Source organism: Hibiscus syriacus, unplaced genomic scaffold (assembly GCF_006381635.1).
Source record: "Hibiscus syriacus cultivar Baekdansim isolate YM2019G1 unplaced genomic scaffold, ASM638163v2 tig00016849_pilon, whole genome shotgun sequence".
NCBI classification, from domain to species: domain Eukaryota; kingdom Viridiplantae; phylum Streptophyta; class Magnoliopsida; order Malvales; family Malvaceae; genus Hibiscus; species Hibiscus syriacus.
In genome coordinates, this window is record NW_024062393.1 from 29,339 (window position 1) to 47,076 (window position 17,738).

The window sequence follows — 17,738 nt, forward strand, 5'->3', positions numbered from 1 at the left end:
AATCTTCAAGTGGGAGATTGTTGAAAATTCAAAGGGTATGCACCGAAAATTGAAAGCAAAATCCACCGAATAGAAATTGTCAAAAAGTAGATGATTTTGTTGAATTTTGGTAAAGGGTAAATTACCAAATTTAGTCATTTTAATTTAGGGTATTTACAAATTAGTCCTTAAGTTTCAACTATAAATACCCTAACTCATTTAGCTTCAAAACCATCCCAAAACATTTTAGCTTTCTTCCAATACTAGAGAGAATTTAGAGGGTTTCTTGAGAGTTGTTTTCTTCTTTTTATCAAGAGAGAATTATCATTGTTTTCTCCTTGGTAAATCGAGAGAAGTTGTAATTCCTATTTTCTCATAGAGAAATTCTTCTACCGTTGCCCGTGGTTTTTACCTTATTTTATTTAGGGGTTTTCCACGTAAATTTTGTGTCTCTTTTTATCTTCATTTTTATTTTCTCAAATTATCAGTTGCGATTTTGCTCTATCTGATAGCCGTCTTCCGCAAGAAGTCGTACTTAGGGACGGAAATAAAATTTATGTTAGGGATCAGCAGTGAAACCATACTTTGGTGGGATCCTAAAATCTGATTTTTTTCTATTAGTTACTTATTTTACTGACGGTGTCTATTCTGAAATCTAAATTTTCTTCTATTAGTTACTTATGTTAATGTCGGTGCCTACCTTGAATTTTATTTATACTCACCCCATTTAAAAATTTTATGTGGTTAATATATGTGTCCACCCTAAAAAAATATTTATGGATACACCTTTGTTAGGGGTTGACTTCTAAAATTTTGGGAGGGAGTGAGATTTATAAAATTTTTCAAGGCATAAAAGATTATCAATAAAAAATACAAAAAATTAAAATAAATGATAATTTGAAACTTTTATGGAGAGAAGATTGCCCCACCCGTCCCCTATATCGATCCCTAATCATATCTTCAAAAATTTTAAATCGTTATATAACTTAAGTATTTTTTTATATTTTTATCGATGATCGAATTTCATACTCTTAAAATTTATAACTTTATTCTTTTAAATTCACATCTCTTAACATAAAATTATGTATACATCTTTATGCCATCCATTTTACTTGTTATGCATGTATGGTTTTTTGAGATGTTCTTGAATTAAGGATCGACCTAATTTGAAAGGCCCTTTAGCAAACCATAAAAAATGGCATTGATTTATCCAAAAAAAAAATGGCATTGGACCACCCGACTGAACAAGAAATTGACTATTAGTCTGGTCCGATGTGTACAACTAGATAAACTTTGAACCATTCAAAACTGCTTCAACCATTAGAAAAAGAAAAAAAATGATTGGAATGATAATAAAAACTGATTTTTTCTCTCTCTCTACGTAATTTTTTATTAAGTCAAAATGATTATAAAATAATATATATTCTAAATACTCTTAATTATATGACAATGAATGATCTATCACCCTATTACAGTCATATATGCTCGAACATATAATCTTTAAGAACAATAATAATTCTTTTAATCACTAAGATAAATTAAATAAAATATGTCACATCGGTTGGATCTCATAAGTCATATCGGAATCTTTTTAACTTTGCTTTTGTTGTACCTTTCGGTAGCCCTTGCTTATTGGACGCCTATCTTACAAATTAGGGTATGATCAATGGACATTAACAAAATCATATATGACAAAATTTGTGCATGCCCTAGTATGGTACTATATAGATAAAGCAACTAAATTCTCTATAATTTAGTATCAATTATTCATGTTTTTCATGCTTAAAATCATAAGTTCATGAATTGGGTAGATGGAGGCCGTATTAGGTTTTCACTATTTGAAATTATATTTTGATGTTGTTGATGTTGTAGAATCATGTTCATGTTTGTATGATGATTGGAAATCATTAGAAATGAATATATGGAGGTTCGACCAAAACTTGGGTTTTTATATAAATTGAATTTGGATGGGTTCTGAGATGGGAATGATTGGAGATGCATGGAAATGATGTTTAGAGGTTGAATTCATGCTTGAATGAAGTAGGAAATCATGTAAACCCTAACCTTTCATATTTCGTCATTAGGAGAAAATTATGGAAAAATTTCCCCAAGGCTAAAAATGATGTGTGAATGATTCTACATGCTTTAGAATGTTGTTTGGACCAATTTGAAAGCTTGCACAAATTTAAGGACCTATTCGTATATTATGGAAATTGTTCAAAATTTGATACTAAGCTTGAATGCATTGTTGAAATGCTCAAATATGATATTATGTGCTCGAATTTAAATTTTAATGGCAAGTGACTATTTTAAATAATGTTGAAATATTGAGATGAATTCTAAAAGAATTCATTTCACTGATTAATTTGTGAAATTGGAAATGATTGTGTGATTTATTTATTGAATTGAAGATTGACAGAATTGAAGTTGTATTTTGAAGTGTTAAGGTTGACATTAATGTTATGAAGTGAAATTAGTATAGAATGAATATCGGAAGGATTTTTAGAATTTATATGCTAATGTACATCTATGTTAGTAAGATACTAATTTATGCATTAAAATGTATATGTTTTGTAAATGAAGCTTGTGATCGAAATCGAGAACAAAACAAGCTAAAAGCCGAGGAAAAAGTACAAAAAATGAGGCTTATATCGTTAAATAAAGTTTGCAAGCTAAGTATACCAAGTGAGTGCATTCTTACTTATTATATATATATATATATATATATATATATGAGGAACACTTGCGATGATTCGAATGATTTGGAAAGAAAAATATTTAAATCAAAATTCGATTTATTTTCATATTGTTTTACAAAATGGTATTCAGATAATTTTGGGTATGAATTGTCAATACATTTTTATATGATATTTTATTAAATGGTATATGAATGATTTTGGGTATGAACTGCTCAATGCATTTGTATATGATATTTTGATATGTTCGTATATGTAGATACTTTTGATAAATGAATAGCCAAATTTATAAGAAAATTCCATTGTATGCATATTGAAAGTCGTAGGTACAATCGGCACGCCAAGAGGTGAAATAATTACTGATTACAATATTAGTACGTAGCACAAAATAGTACATGGTATATAACGTACTTCCAGGAGATATTATGTGGCACAAAATAATACATGGTGTTTGCACAAAAATAATATATGGTGCAATGTATTCTTGATTATTGGTACAGTTGTATTGTGTTTTATAGTATATCTACGATGCAATTTTAGTGCAATTTATCTATGAGACACTTTCGAGTGCATATTACGCACACTCGGCGAGACTCGCGTAACTTGGCGAGACTCACGTAACTTGCATTTTCATATATTATACATTGGGCATATGAATTCAATGAAAATAAAAAGTACATGTTTAATTGATTCGTTAAAAGTAAATCTTTCATCAAATACTCTGTTTTGATATAAGATGTTGTAAATCTGATTTATTGATTTCCATGTTACAGTACGAGGAAAATGGTTTGAAAGTAAATTTTATTTATTTTAAAAGTTATAAAATATCTCATCAAGTGTATATTTAGCGTGAGATGATTTTCACAAGTAGGTAAAAGAAAGTTAGTGGAGTAAAGAGCTTAGTTTGGCATCAATCATCGAATACTATTTACCAGTATCAGTAATAACATTTTACTATTATTTTGATTTTCTAGTTGGCATGTAATATGTATACGTGTAATAAATGTTCGTAGTAATATAATATGGCTAAATTTAAAATGAATTGGAAATGCTCTGCTATGTCTATAAAGTTTAAATGGTTTGTAATAGTTTATATGTGTCATATTTAGTAAGTAATATATAGTTATAAATATGGATTTTATTTTCATAAATTCGATAAATTTATATTTTCTAGCATAAAAATAAATTTTTACTTAGGCAGTTTTTGAGCGAAACATATGAAACAGTATTGAACTGTTAAGTTGCTGTCTAAAATCGGATTTGATTTGAATGTTAAAATATTACTTTTTAATTTTAAGCGAATAAACAATTTTTTATTAATTAAGTTTTAGTTGATTAATTTTAAAGAAACAAAGTTTTACCGATTTTTAAATAATTATGGTTTTATAAATATTATGTGACATCTCTGATTCGTATTTGGTTAAAGGTACGAGAAAGAGGTGTTACATAATAATAGCATGATAGAGATAGGGAAAAACAGGCAGCACTCTCATAGATTTTTATTAAAATGTAGAAGTTCTTTGTTTCTCAAGATAAAAATGGTTGTTTGAGTTGCTTTCTTTCTTGTAGATAAGAATGAGAAATTTTCTATTGATTTTGTTATTTATATTTAACCTTTTACCGTGATGAATATAAAGTAGCATCTAATTAGAAAATTTTTCAATCATTTAACAATGAACTTCATATAGTCCTGCAGAAGTCGTGCTCGAACTCAAAATCTTAAGAAATATCAATAATCTCTTGATTATTGAGGTCGTTTAATTCATGTTTCGTTGTTTTCTGAATACGGGGTCGAGGGTGATTTTTTATTTCATTTTCATAATACGTCACTCCAGATGATGATTGGTCTTTTCGCCATTGTAACGAGGAAATTAAACAGTAGACAGTTCTCTGTGTCTTGCAACTGTCATTGTTTGGGACAGCTTCATGAGTTCCGTAACACAAAACATTTACATGTTTTTTTTTTGCCTATATAATCTTCGGGATTACTTAACATTCTCCCATAGTCCCATTCCACCATCTAATCAACTAAATCACACATTGTCACTTTCTCTCCCGATTTCATTCTCTTTTTGCCTTTCATTCCCATTTTTCTCAGGTAATTTGCTTACATTCACTCGAATTTTCTGTTTTGTCGTAAACATTTAGTACAGTTTAGCTTAATTTGAGCAACGTATGATCCATTTCCCATTTGCAATCAGATCCTAAAGCTGATGGAATATGCTGGAGATAGCATACAAGAAGGGATGAATAAGCATAACTCTGATGAAAAATCGGAACTACCATTCGAGAAAACAACGAGCCAAACCGAGTCATCGAGCACCGGATTCTTGGTGAACGCCGAGTGTACTGCTGCTGAGAGCTTCGATGAGATCGATTCCGTTTGTCCGGTAGTTTCCGGCAATTATACAGACTTATCTATCTTACATGGTAAAGCTGAAGTCCCCTTCTCCTCAGATGATATCCCAGATGTCTCAATTCAACCTATTAGCGGTAAAAGTGAGAATACAACAATAATTTCTTGGTCCTATAAGCCTAGGTTTTCATGTTCTCTCTGTCATACAGGAGATAATCCAACAAGTCAGTCGCAGTTAGATGCTGAAGACTCAGAATCATGCACTTGGGAGAAGTTACAGTTTGAGCCTACGTTACGAATATGTCTAAAGGTAACACAACGATCGTGCACGGTATACCATATTTTGTATCGTCCATTGTACTATGAAAATGGATGATTGTTTTCTCACTTTGATGCAGTTTGAAGATGTTACGTATAAGATACCAGTTAAAGGCGAAAAGAACTCGGATGCAAACAAGTACATACTTCATGGAATAACTGGTTTGGTACATCCAGGAGAGGTTCTTGCACTGATGGGACCATCGGGAGGGGGGAAAACAACTCTTCTCAATTTACTTGGTGGAAGAATGAAGTTCCACAGTAGTACCGTTACCGACAATAATCAAACATATTCCAAGTCACTGAAATGGAGGTGCATATACAGCAATACAGGCATAACTATGTTGTTTAATTCTAATTTAACTAGTACTCATCGATCTATGTGCACGCAACAGGATCGGTTTTGTAATGCAAGACGACGTCTCGTTTCCTCATCTTACAGTCAAGGAAACTCTAACCTATGCAGCTCTGCTCCGTCTCCCGTATACCTTAACCATGGAGCAGAAGAAGGAAAGGGCAACTAGTGTCATTACCGAGCTAGGCCTCGAAAGGTGCTTTCTTCATATGCATTTTTGTGACTCGAACTTGAAAGTGATTAGTTGTTAAAATGATAAATTTTGGGCCTTATAAAACTAGTGTCAGCCACATACATAGTGACAGTGTTGGTGGAATTGACTAATGCAGTAACGTCTACTGTAAGTAACTACTTAGATTGCAAAGCAAGATACTGATTGCATTTCTTTTGCAGGTGCCAAAATACAGTGATCGGTGGGACATTTTTTAGGGGAGTTTCTGGAGGTGAAAGAAAAAGGGCGTGTATTGCCAGTGAAATTCTTCTTAATCCATCACTTCTATTATTGGACGAACCGACATCAGGTTTAGATTCAACAACCGCTCTTCAAATAGTTCAGATGTTAAGAAACATTGCCTGGGTACTTAAAATACTTGCTTAAGAAGAACTGCAATACATTGTAGGGTGTAACTAAGTGCTTATTTTACTTGTGACTTGTAGTCTGGCAAGACGGTGGTGACTACAATACATCAGCCTTCTAGTAGATTATTTAGTAAGTTCGACAAGCTGATTCTCTTGGGTAAAGGCAGCTCCTTGTACTTTGGAAAGGCCTCGGACGCCATGCTTTATTTCTCTTCTATCGGCTGCACTCCACTCATAGCCATGAACCCTGCAGAGTTTCTTATTGATTTGGCTAATGGGGACATAAAAGACAAGTCAGTTCCATCAGATTTGGAGGGAAAGTTTTCACCCAGGAACAAAAGTCTTGATATGAAACATGGAGAGCCTTGCCATGTTGATGTCTATGAGGTCAAAACTGAATGCCCGAAATGAAGTTCTGTTTAGATACCTTTAAATCATCTCACTTATGCCAAAGTTTTCTCTATTGCAGTATCTGGTGGAAGCCCATGCAGTGAAGGAAGCAAAGTCGGAGAAGACAAAGCTGATAAATCCCCTACTGATAGATGCTGAACCTGTGATGAAGAAAAGGTCGAACGCAATGGAATGGGGAGCAACATGGTGGGATCAGTTCTCGATTCTTTTCCGAAGGGGCCTTAAGGAAAGACGCCATGAATACTTCAGCTGCATGCATGTAATGCAAGTTCTTTCGGCTGCTATAACGATGGGTTTACTTTGGTGGCGCTCTGATGCTTCCTCTCCTAAGGGACTTCAGGATCAGGCAAACTATCAGTTACCTAGTTTTTTTTAGTTCGATCCCGTAATATATTTGTTTGATGTTGTTATTAAAAATGGTTGCAGGCAGGCTTTTTATTCTTCATTTCAGTGTTTTGGGCATTCTTTCCGATGTTTACTGCCATTATCGCATTCCCTCAAGAGAGAGTGATGCTAGCTAAGGAAAGATCAGTGGGAATGTATAGACTCAGTGCCTATTTGTTAGCCAGAATGACTAGTGATCTTCCTTTGGATCTCATTTTGCCTTTAGTGTTCCTTGTGATTATCTATCTCATGGCAGGCTTGAAGCCAACATTTACGGCATTTTCGTTCACAACACTTGCTGTTTTCTTAAGTGTTGTTGCTTCCCAGGTAATAATCAAACATCAATTACTTTCTAAAACAAAATTTCATTCTAGATGCTGTAGCGATGAGTTTTTGTCTGAAAATTGCAGGGCCTTGGCCTTACTATAGGAGCAGCCTTCATGGATGTGAAAAAAACCTCAACTTTAGCTTCTATTGCAATAATGACTTCCATGTTATCTGGTGGATTCTTTATCCAGGTTTGCTTCCCGGACTCAAGTTCGATAATGTTGTTTCTTGGGACGAAAGTAACCACAAAAGGATTAGGGATAGCTCAGTCAAGTTTGCAATGCTTATCAGATTCTGAACTTTGATAGTTTTGGCTGCAGAAAGTTCCGGTGTTTATGTCATGGGTACGATACATCTCATTTACGTATCATACATACAGGCTGCTACTCAAGATTCACGACGGTTGCTCGACGGCCAGTTCATGTGCGGAATCGGGTTCATCTTGTATGTCTCCTTTCAAAGGGCTGATACTCGATTGGGATGGCATGGAAGTCGGTACTATGATAGCGATGATCATCGTATATAGGATACTAGCCTACGTATTCTTGAGGAGAATGAAATTAATGACAATAATTTAGACTATATTTTCGACAATGATGATTTGTAAACATCAGCTTGGTGAAGCTAATAATAATTAGTGGGGTAAACGGAAAAGGTCAAATTATCAAATCCTTAATAAATTGAACTTGATGAGTTTCTCATCATCGTCTCTTCTTTGACATCTATTAACAATGCATACACATCTTGTAAATATCACTACTCGAATCTCAAATCTCTAAGCAAATCAACATTAACTTTTACCGCTTGTAAATATCACTACTCGGATCCTGAATCTCTGAGCAGATCAACATTTACTTTTACCGCTTGTAAAACATTTACTTTTACCGCTTGTAAATATCACTACTCGGACCCTGAATCTCTAAGCAGATCAATATTTACTTTTACCGTTGAGGCCACCTTTACCATTGAGGCCACCTTTACCGTTGAGGCCACCAGATAAATTCCACTCCTCTTGTTTGAGTGTACAAATCTGAAAATGATATATTAACAACAAAAATAACGTCCATTTCATGATTACACCCTTAATAAACCCTTAAAAAAGAAAAAATTAATTCCTTTCAATCGATCACCCTTTGAACTGGTACATGTTCACTTGCTTAGACATCGATCTAGGACATCTTTTCTCGACTATTTCGGTCAATTCCTTCTTCCCTTTTCATTCCCCATTCAAAAACTAATTCTCGATTGACATCATACAGTTTGTTTCAATCTATCGATAAACGAACACGAGGATGACAGAACCAAATCGAGAATGGAAACAGCAAGAACAAACAAGAGTCTAAAAAGAAGGTATAATCATTATTACAGAGCATACAAAAGATGCATATAATGGATATGCTATTTATAATTTTAATATAAAACCAGCATGTATGCGTGGAGACCATAATTATTAGAACAACCACCGCTCTTTAGTTAAGGAGTTTAAGAATTTCTTCTTGTATTATGTATATGATAAAATCTTGTGTATCTTTTGTTACAACAATGGCAATCCCGCTACAATATTCCCTAATACTTAGTACGCTCAAACTCGAATCGTCGTATATAGACCGGGGAACACTAGCAGTGGGAAAATAATGTTTTCATTCTTCTATTATTTTCTTTTTAAAAGATACTTACATGGTTTTTGTCATCCGAACTTGTTGGAGCACTAGAGGTGTTGGTGCCCCCCATAATCCATATGTTGTGAAAAAATCGACGAAAGAATTAAAAGATAGGGCAGCTTTAGCTTTTGAACTTAGTCAAGGGGGTGATCAGAAGGGATTTGGCCAAAAATGTCAGGGCATGAATCCCACTTCCCTTTCTCTCTTGCCTCCCAATATCCACCGATGTAACGGTATGTGTCGCTGCTTTTATCCTTTGCAAACCACCTTGGCTTCCAACCGCTCTCTTGCATCTTCCTAGCCTGAATCCCAATCAAAAAAAAAACTCCAAATGAAAAACCAGATACAGCTGTTTAGCCACCAATCCGAAAAACAAAACAAGGGTTACCTAAACATTAATTTTATTTACAGGTCAGTTTTAAAAAGCTTTCAGACATTTATGCCTTTAAGCTTCTATTCTCAACTCAAATTTTAAAACAATCCGACAACGACATGAAGTATCTTTGCTCTTCAATACCCAAAACAGCATCGGAATAATAAATAAATAAATGCACCACTGACACATGGAGCTCACTACAATGAAGAAAAATATAACTCACCTGCCGTTGCCGCTGCTCCAACCGCAACTTCTCTGAATTTGCCATCTCATACTCCCCAGTTTCCAGATACCTTTGATCAGGTCTCAGCCTTGAATCAGTTGGAGGCAACTTTTCCTGCATACATAATGGAGATTAAAACCAATGCCCCAATTACAGCAAAACCAGTTCAGAGGTTTTTGAAGACAGTTCATTGATTTCCAGTTATTCCATTTCATTCTTACAGATTCAAATAGACACATCTAATTCCATCTTTAGGACCAAATAATTCATTACTCAAAAATCTACCAAAATTCAAGTATAAAAGTTTAGATCCAAGGGAGGTGACCTTCAGAGTACTGATTAAATATCAGTTCAAGAATAATAGGCATAACCCCATTACAACTTTTGTAGGAGTAAAATTTCGAGACACCCACCGTGGGAGTACAACAATACCTTCAGACCGGGAGTCAGCTCATTCAAAGTGATGGCAAATCTTGTTAAGTTACATCTGGTGGGATATTTAGGGGGCTTGCTCCGTTTCCAAAGTGTATGAGTTTCTGAGAAAGACTCTTGTCCTTTTCCCTTTGCATAGTAATCTCCAATCACATAATGCATGCTCTCATCCCATTTTCCCAATAATGAAGCCACTGTCCTTCCGTTCCTATCTTGAACAATACCATGTACCTGAAGTGTAAAAAAAGTTACATATTTTGATGAATGTCAAATATGGTTAAAAAGAGGATGATAGAACAATATCATAATCTTATAAAAACACAAATCGTTGATATAGTTTAGTAAATTGAGAGTGATGAAAGATCACCTGGTGAGGATTTCTGTCAATGATAGATTGCTCCTTGAATTTTAGCTTACATGAATATTCGCAATTCCCCTCAATTCGCATGGTACCATAGTGATCACAGTACAACTTTCCCAGGATGAGATTGTATATGGACGTTGTCACCTGGAAAAGTAAATCCATTTTCAATTTGGATACAACAAGTATATCAATTTATGCATGTATAAATATATAGCTAATGGTTACTTAATTTTTGGAGTTATACCTTACTCCATTGGAAAACTTCTCCATCGTCAAACTCCAAGGTCAAAACACCAACTGGATCCAGCTGAATTGAGCGACCCCAGAACTTACTCTTTAAATTGCTATCGCCCCACAATTTCCATCCTGTGCCCTGACAGTGACATGCTACAATCATAGGATGATGACTGACCTGACACAAATATGGTCTAATTCTCAGCAACTTCATATATAGCATTAACACAGAAAAAAGGGCCAATAGCACTCTTATTGATTAACAGCCTAGTTATTGTTGAGTTGTATATAAAACTACACTCTTTTTTAATTATGAGGTTCAAAGTCCTTGGCACGCATTCCTGTATCCCTTCTCCCAGTAATTTAATGATCATGTGGCTAACTGCACCAACTGATAGGAAGCAAATTGCTTCTTTTATAGTCAAGCACCTACCAATATCCTCTTGAGGTTATGGTCGACAAACTGTACTACCTTATTTATTTGCTTCACCAAGCTTGGATCCTGAACAAGGTTTTTAACTTGCAATTTTTTGTATGAGAAGTTTTGACCAAAAGATAAGAGCAAGGAAAGATGAGCTAGAAAAGGATATCCTCATTATACCTTTCTATGCGACAAAGTCTATAATGTACCAAACTTGCAAAGTGCTTGAAGTACAGCAATTTTGGAACAGGCATGGTGAGGTGGGTGCAGTTTCATATCGTTGTCTTAACCAGGTTAAAAAATATACATCGAACATACAGAGAAAAATTTTAAGGGAAATATTCATCTGTATGAAACAAAAAAAAGTGAAATTTTGAGCATATTGAATGTGATAGCTAAATTAACACTCTGGGTAGACCAGGTGAACCAGAGACATGTTTCAGTCAAAAAGTTGACCATTGAAGTGAGGTTAATATGCATTGAAGTTTTAATCAGAATGTTGCATAAATGCATAAAAAATGCAGGCAATAAGAATAAATAGTATCTCAAGTACAGACAAACCTTCTCTGAGAAGAAGCGTAAACCTTTATCTGGGAAGTCAGCTTCATATGTTTCTCCTAATAATGGATTGAAGGGTTTGCAAATTCTTCCTTCTGTTGAAGAATATCCAGACACAGCAAATGCAGCTACATTAAGAATTCTCATGAGATTATTCCCCTGCAGTTTTTTGGGAAAATTATGAGTTAAGCGGATTCTTGTAGAGATTCAAATTGTCAAAGTTTATGAACAGAGCATCTATAAAAGTTGCAACTGGCCTTTTGCCCGGTTAGGTATAAAAATAGGTTTAAAAGAGCAAAAAGAGGGGGAAAACAAATAAAGGAAAGGTGCATAACAAGATTAAATAAAGTGATACGGTGTTAGAGAAATATTATACTAGGAAAAGTTCAAATAGCCCTAATGCTCTGTTCTCTAAAACAAAATAATTTGGAATAAGTACTCACCCTTTTCCCCCATTCATATGCACGGTCAAGCAGATATGAAAACTCCAAATCCTCAAAACACTTTTGAAGAGAAGATAGAGGCTCATTGAAGTATACAGGAAGACAAACTTTTGTGAGATCTTTCCCAATATTATCCTTAATCATTGACCAAAGACTAACACCTTTCTCTTTTTCCACTGGGTCGGGCAACTTTTTCCGGCGTTTAATGTAAGGAAAGTTACTTCCCACTGATTTAATGCAAGGATCAATATCATCTTCAGAATCAAAAGCGTTAGAACCATCATCTGAAGAGAAAGATGACGTCCGGAAATCTGATCCATTACTTTTGAAAGAGCTTGATGACAAAAAGTCACGAGTATCAAAGAAATTATGCTCATCTTCATCAGTCTCCTCTTCTGCAGCGTCAACTCTTTCATTATCCTCATCTGTATCAGTTACACTTCCTTCTGCATAAAAATTTTAACAAAGAGAAAACAAAAGAAAAACTCAATGTAAGTAGCAACACCATGAAAACAATAAAGTAATAACAATTACTTGAATAAAGTTGAAAATTGAAAACAAAGACAGCTTAAGCAATTTAATAACCAAGCAATCAGCAAAATAAATATTTGTAAATAAGCCATCACCAGAACAGGAAAGTATGGGGCTACAGCCCAAATCCTAATGGCCATATACTCTCCTTTTAAGAAAGGGAAAATCTCGGACACCATGTCTGTTCCAGCCTATCTAGGTGTGTATCTCTTACTTAGTGAAGTAGAAAAAAGTAGGGGAAACGCTAGAGAAAAGGAACAGAGCCAAAGTAATGACATTAAATCGATAGAAAGAAGAACAAACTTATTAAATTGATTAATTGAACTAGTAACAGGCTACAAAAAAGACAAGGCACGGATTTGGGAATGTAAAAAGGAAGCCCTTTATTTGAATTCAAGTTCACAAGTGCAGTTTGCCAAGCAACCATCTAGATAATTAATGACTCTACAGAACAAGCACTATCAGTTTTCCACACAAAGTATTCAGGCTCATAGTTGATAGAACAAAAAGAACTTCCTGAACTAATAAGAATGTGAATAATGATCATAATAATTAATCACAGATCTCAGCACATTACCGACTGTCCAGCACAAATTAGCTTACAAGACCAAAATCTGTATAAATAGTTTTATTGCCTAAGATCTCACCACTAGACTTGTCTTGTCTTATAGAAGAAGCCCCTTGATCATTCAACTTGCTTTGGCTCTCATCAACCACCGTATTCTCCAGATCAACTTTTTCTGTCTACAAAAAGTACAAATAGCCATTTCTTAGCAGAAGATTGCAAAAAGAAGGAAAACGTATGTTTCAAAAATTAATCTTTAGGGATAAAAGCAGTTATTGACTGAGAAATAGAAGCCAAGCAACTTTTAGTGCATGCATGTTGCTGCAAAAATACTCAAAACACAACAATTTTCAGCACAGGAAAAGGGGGGCGAGAGAGAAATGAAACTCAATAAATTTAAGGTGTAGCATAAGCCTTGCAACTTGTACGGCAACTGAGATTTTAATTTATAACTTCATACCTAAGGAATCCAAGACAAAAGCACCTATATGCCTCAACATGCTCAAGAGCATATCAAATTCAAGTAGTTCTTTAACCCTTTGGGCAAGCAAATGGAGCATATCATATGCCCCAACTACAGTCCACAAAGGAACAGTATTGTAGATGTAGAAAAGGACATTTGTCTACTCACAATGCCAAGCTCATAACAAACAAGCACCTTTGGGTAAATTAACTAGAAGGCCAGAGCTGAAGTCAGTCAGCTTCAAATTAAGCAAATGTGTATATTATATTCAACAAGGGCTATAATACATCCTCCTTTCTTTTTTTCTTTTTTTTGGAGTAAGGGATACAATACATCTTCTAATGAACAAGATGGTATCGACATCTTAACTAAAAAGGATTCCCTATTCAGTCAGCTACAATTAATTTGAAAAGCACACCAAGTTCAAAGAGGGGGAAGAAAAGGAGGTTCTTTACTTCAGTAAGGAAAGGCAGAGTTCAAGACAAGCATTCTTAGAATAACTTAAAAGAAAGTGGATGGCTTTGAGAATAAAGTTATGCACGTATGTTACTTCCCATCGGTGACTATATTTTGTACACGTTGACATTCTCAAAGTATAAGCACATGAAAAGGAAACTCCATAAATGAGGGGAACTCCAACCTATCTCCCCTTCCCCCCATAATATACCAATAAATGGGAGAATTAACATTTAAAGTGTACTTAATGCCATTTGATCAGAAGAATGATTACTTGTAATCACAGAATATCAACTGTGCCAAGACAAGAGCCCAAAGTATCATTGATCCAACCACGAACACGAATGCTGCTGTCACTGCCATCAATCTCATAATTAAGATTGCTACAAGACCCACAAGAAATGTCTCAACACTACCGACAACTGTTGTACCTTGAACCAACCACACTACCAACAATATTTAAGTACTTCCTCAAAAAGACATAGACTTATTAGATTGGACACTTCCCAACTTAACTGACACAGAGTATTCCCGGGTAGCATTTCTAGCTACATACAAGAACAAGGGTATCAGCAGAGAGGCTTCGAAAATTAAATTTGGCTTAACGGGAATTAAGTGGGTAAACTAAAACTTTTTTGCATTTAAAAAACTAAAAGCATTCCTTCACGTAAAAATAGTTGTCTAATTGAAGCTGGCATTCAAGATTACTATAGTTAGAGAAAAAAATTACCCTCATCCATCCTAAAAATCATACATATATATGTGCAATTGCAAAAAAAAGGAAAATAAGAAAAAGTGAAAAAAAATCAAAATTAAGGGAAGATGCTTAAACATAGTAAACTAGCTGTAGACCAACTGTTTTTCCATATCAATAGGATGAAATTAAGGTTTTGTTTGTTACGTTGGAAAGGAATAAAGACGAAAAATTTGTTAATCAAGTAACCTTCCACCATCTGAAATTCAATGAAGCCACTCACGAAAAACACAAAAACATCCTAAAAGAAGAATAAAACAACAGAATAGCGACGTATTAGTTTGCAAACAATTGATCATTTTTTTTCAAATTAAGTGACTACTGGCAGTAGCATATCATTATCTAACTTCGATAACATGTACCTCCAACTGACGCAAGGTGTCGATTAGAAGCCACTGTTTCTGTTTAAGCAATATTAGCTGCTTCTGCAATTCCGCAAACTCACTCCTCATAATCTGCTCGCAATCTTGGATAGCCGGTTCGCTTACACCATCCCGCATCAACCGTTTCCTTAACTTCTCCACCGAGACCACCACATTGTCCATCGGAGCCATTAGCTCACTATTCGACATCCTAGGGAACATATCCTTAACTGCCTGAAGTGCCTCCATCCACGCAACCCGATCCTCACGCGTCTCGGCTCTTAAATGAAGCCTCTTTGTTCCGGTGAAGATGGAGAATCTCTTATCATCTGATCTGCTTTCCCTGATCGAAGAAACCTGAGAAATATTTAAGAATTCAAAACCAAATCAAATTTTGTTTCTCTTCCCCTTCTATTTTATTCATCTGTTCTTTTAGTCAATCACCTTTAAGTGAACTTCACCGAAGGGTTTGCGATGGGTTGCGGAATGGTTAGAAATGGAATTACGATGGCGGGAGATAATACGGAGAGACTCATCGCCGATAACTTTGGAACCTTTTTCTGTTTCTTGGTTAACGAGGATCTTATCAGGGCCGTGGATTTTATAATACGATAAAACCCCATCTTGCAAAACGAACCATCTCGATCTCCAACCTTTCCCGTAGTTCACCCATTTGTAAAGCACACCCGATATCCCGTTTCCTACGATGTCGTTTATCTTAACATCTACTTGCGGCGGCGGAGCCGTGGCTGTCGCACCCTCTCTTCCCGATGGTATTCCATTCCTCTGGACCAACCGATTCAAATCAACGCTACTACTACGATGATGGTTTTGATCGGAGTGGCACTGGATTTGAGCCGTGGACCGGGCCGAGTTGGATCTGGAGGCGGGAGCCGAAGAGGAAGTAGTTGTTACAGGAGGAGGTGCCATGGTGATGACTTGATCGGCTAATGGTTTGACCGGTGAACATTCCGGTACGGTGGAAACACAACAAAAAGGATGCATAAGGCGACTCTTTCGGTTTTTTTCCTTCTAACAAAATGAAAGAATTGGAAGATTCCGGCGTCGAGAGAAGAAGATGCGGCGACGGAGGACTGCGGTTGCAGTTACACTTTTCATGTTCTCGAACAATATGGCGGAGGCGGTTACATAATGACAGTTCAAAACATTACCGTTTTGAGGAAAATCGGTGGCCTTAAGCGAGAAGTTCGGCCGTAGTAAGAAAAGAATAAAACGAATCCGATGAACTTGGGTTTCAAGCTGTTCTCGTTTGCTTAAAGAAAGACGCAAAAAGAAATTTCAAAAAATTAATTTAAAAAAATTAAAAGAGAGAGAGAGAGGGAGGGAGAGACGATAAAGTGGTATAACTATGAAGCGGTCGTTGGTAAAGACGAGGCGGAATATAAATGATTAATGAACGGAGGGTTTCGATTAAATGCGGGAAGGAGGAGTGGTGCTGAGCAGTTTAAATTCGAATGGTAAAAGTTTGATTCTAATTAATTTAACTTGATCGGGTCGTTCTGCGGTGCGGCGCCTAAAAAACGGCTAATATACGGCGTGACCGGTTAAACAAGTGACCGGTTAAAATTTAGACCGGTTATGTTATATTATTTAACCGGAAATATTATAAAGTACAATAACATACTAGGTAGCGCTTATATAATGTAATAGGTAGCGCTTATATTTACCTATTTTATAAGTAAACCAGTATATTTATACCGATAGCATTGCAAATTTACCTATTACATTATATTATATTGAAAGTGTCCATACTTTTTATAAAAAGGATCGATACTTTAACAGTGTTTCATGTTTTCCACCTACAATATTGATTTAATAATTTCATTTGCACAAAAAATTATTTGATTGTTTTGATATTTTATAAATATTATTTAGAATTTTAAATTTAATAATATATACCGTAACGTAAAAAATAAATCATTAGACGCCTATAATTACTAAATTAATATCTTAAAACTCACTCAAAAGATAACCTTAAATTAATGTTTTCCACAGTGAAAAAAGTATGGACACTTTTATAAAAAGGATAGACACTTTACAATATAACCATTACCTATTACATTATATAGGGCTACCTATTACATCATATGTTTACCTATTATATTGAAAGTGTCCATACTTTTTATAAAAAGGATCGATACTTTTTTAAAGATATGTAATTTATGTTTCAATATTTTTTAAGTATGTTTCATGTTTTCCACCTACAATATTGATTTAATAATTTCATTTGCACAAAAAATTATTTGATTGTTTTGATATTTTATAAAATATTATTTAGAATTTTAAATTTAATAATAATATATACCGTAACGTAAAAAATAAATCATTAGACGCCTATAATTACTAAATTAATATCTTAAAACTCACTCAAAAGATAACCTTAAATTAATGTTTTCCACAGTGAAAAAAGTATGGACACTTTTATAAAAAGGATAGACACTTTACAATATAACCATTACCTATTACATT

The 17,738-nt window shown here is 34.8% G+C and overlaps 2 protein-coding genes across 2 annotated transcripts; one reads left to right on the plus strand and one right to left on the minus strand.

The window, feature by feature from the left end:
- Positions 1-5,434: 5,434 nt before the first annotated feature.
- LOC120208659 (ABC transporter G family member 22-like) lies at positions 5,435-8,103 on the plus strand. The gene is made up of 8 exons (XM_039207880.1): positions 5,435-5,662; positions 5,745-5,900; positions 6,098-6,281; positions 6,362-6,670; positions 6,753-7,040; positions 7,121-7,405; positions 7,489-7,596; positions 7,726-8,103. The coding sequence occupies exons 1-8, from the start codon at positions 5,544-5,546 to the stop codon at positions 7,981-7,983; spliced, it is 1,707 nt and encodes a 568-aa protein (XP_039063811.1). The 5' UTR covers positions 5,435-5,543; the 3' UTR covers positions 7,984-8,103.
- A 767-nt stretch (positions 8,104-8,870) lies between these two features.
- Positions 8,871-16,601, minus strand: LOC120208660 (oxysterol-binding protein-related protein 1C-like). Its single transcript, XM_039207881.1, has 10 exons — positions 15,693-16,601; positions 15,249-15,605; positions 13,296-13,392; positions 12,118-12,563; positions 11,678-11,833; positions 10,706-10,873; positions 10,465-10,605; positions 10,098-10,328; positions 9,666-9,779; positions 8,871-9,368 (listed from the first exon to the last, which is right to left on the minus strand). The coding sequence occupies exons 1-10, from the start codon at positions 16,251-16,253 to the stop codon at positions 9,201-9,203; spliced, it is 2,439 nt and encodes an 812-aa protein (XP_039063812.1). The 5' UTR covers positions 16,254-16,601; the 3' UTR covers positions 8,871-9,200.
- Between the last annotated feature and the right edge of the window lie 1,137 nt (positions 16,602-17,738).

Bases quoted from the DNA above. Each gene is read 5' to 3' on its own strand.
- LOC120208659 (XM_039207880.1), top strand. From the start codon at position 5,544: ATGGGACCATCGGGAGGGGGGAAAACAACTCTTCTCAATTTACTTGGT. The intron at 6,282-6,361 runs GTACTTAAAATA...TGTGACTTGTAG, and splicing joins TGTTAAGAAACATTGCCTGG to TCTGGCAAGACGGTGGTGAC. The intron at 7,597-7,725 runs GTTTGCTTCCCG...TTTTGGCTGCAG, and splicing joins CTGGTGGATTCTTTATCCAG to AAAGTTCCGGTGTTTATGTC.
- LOC120208660 (XM_039207881.1), bottom strand. From the start codon at position 16,253: ATGCATCCTTTTTGTTGTGTTTCCACCGTACCGGAATGTTCACCGGTC. The intron at 12,564-13,295 runs GTGAGATCTTAG...ATTTTTATGCAG, and splicing joins AAGACAAGACAAGTCTAGTG to AAGGAAGTGTAACTGATACA. The intron at 10,606-10,705 runs GTATAACTCCAA...TTACTTTTCCAG, and splicing joins AAGTTTTCCAATGGAGTAAG to GTGACAACGTCCATATACAA.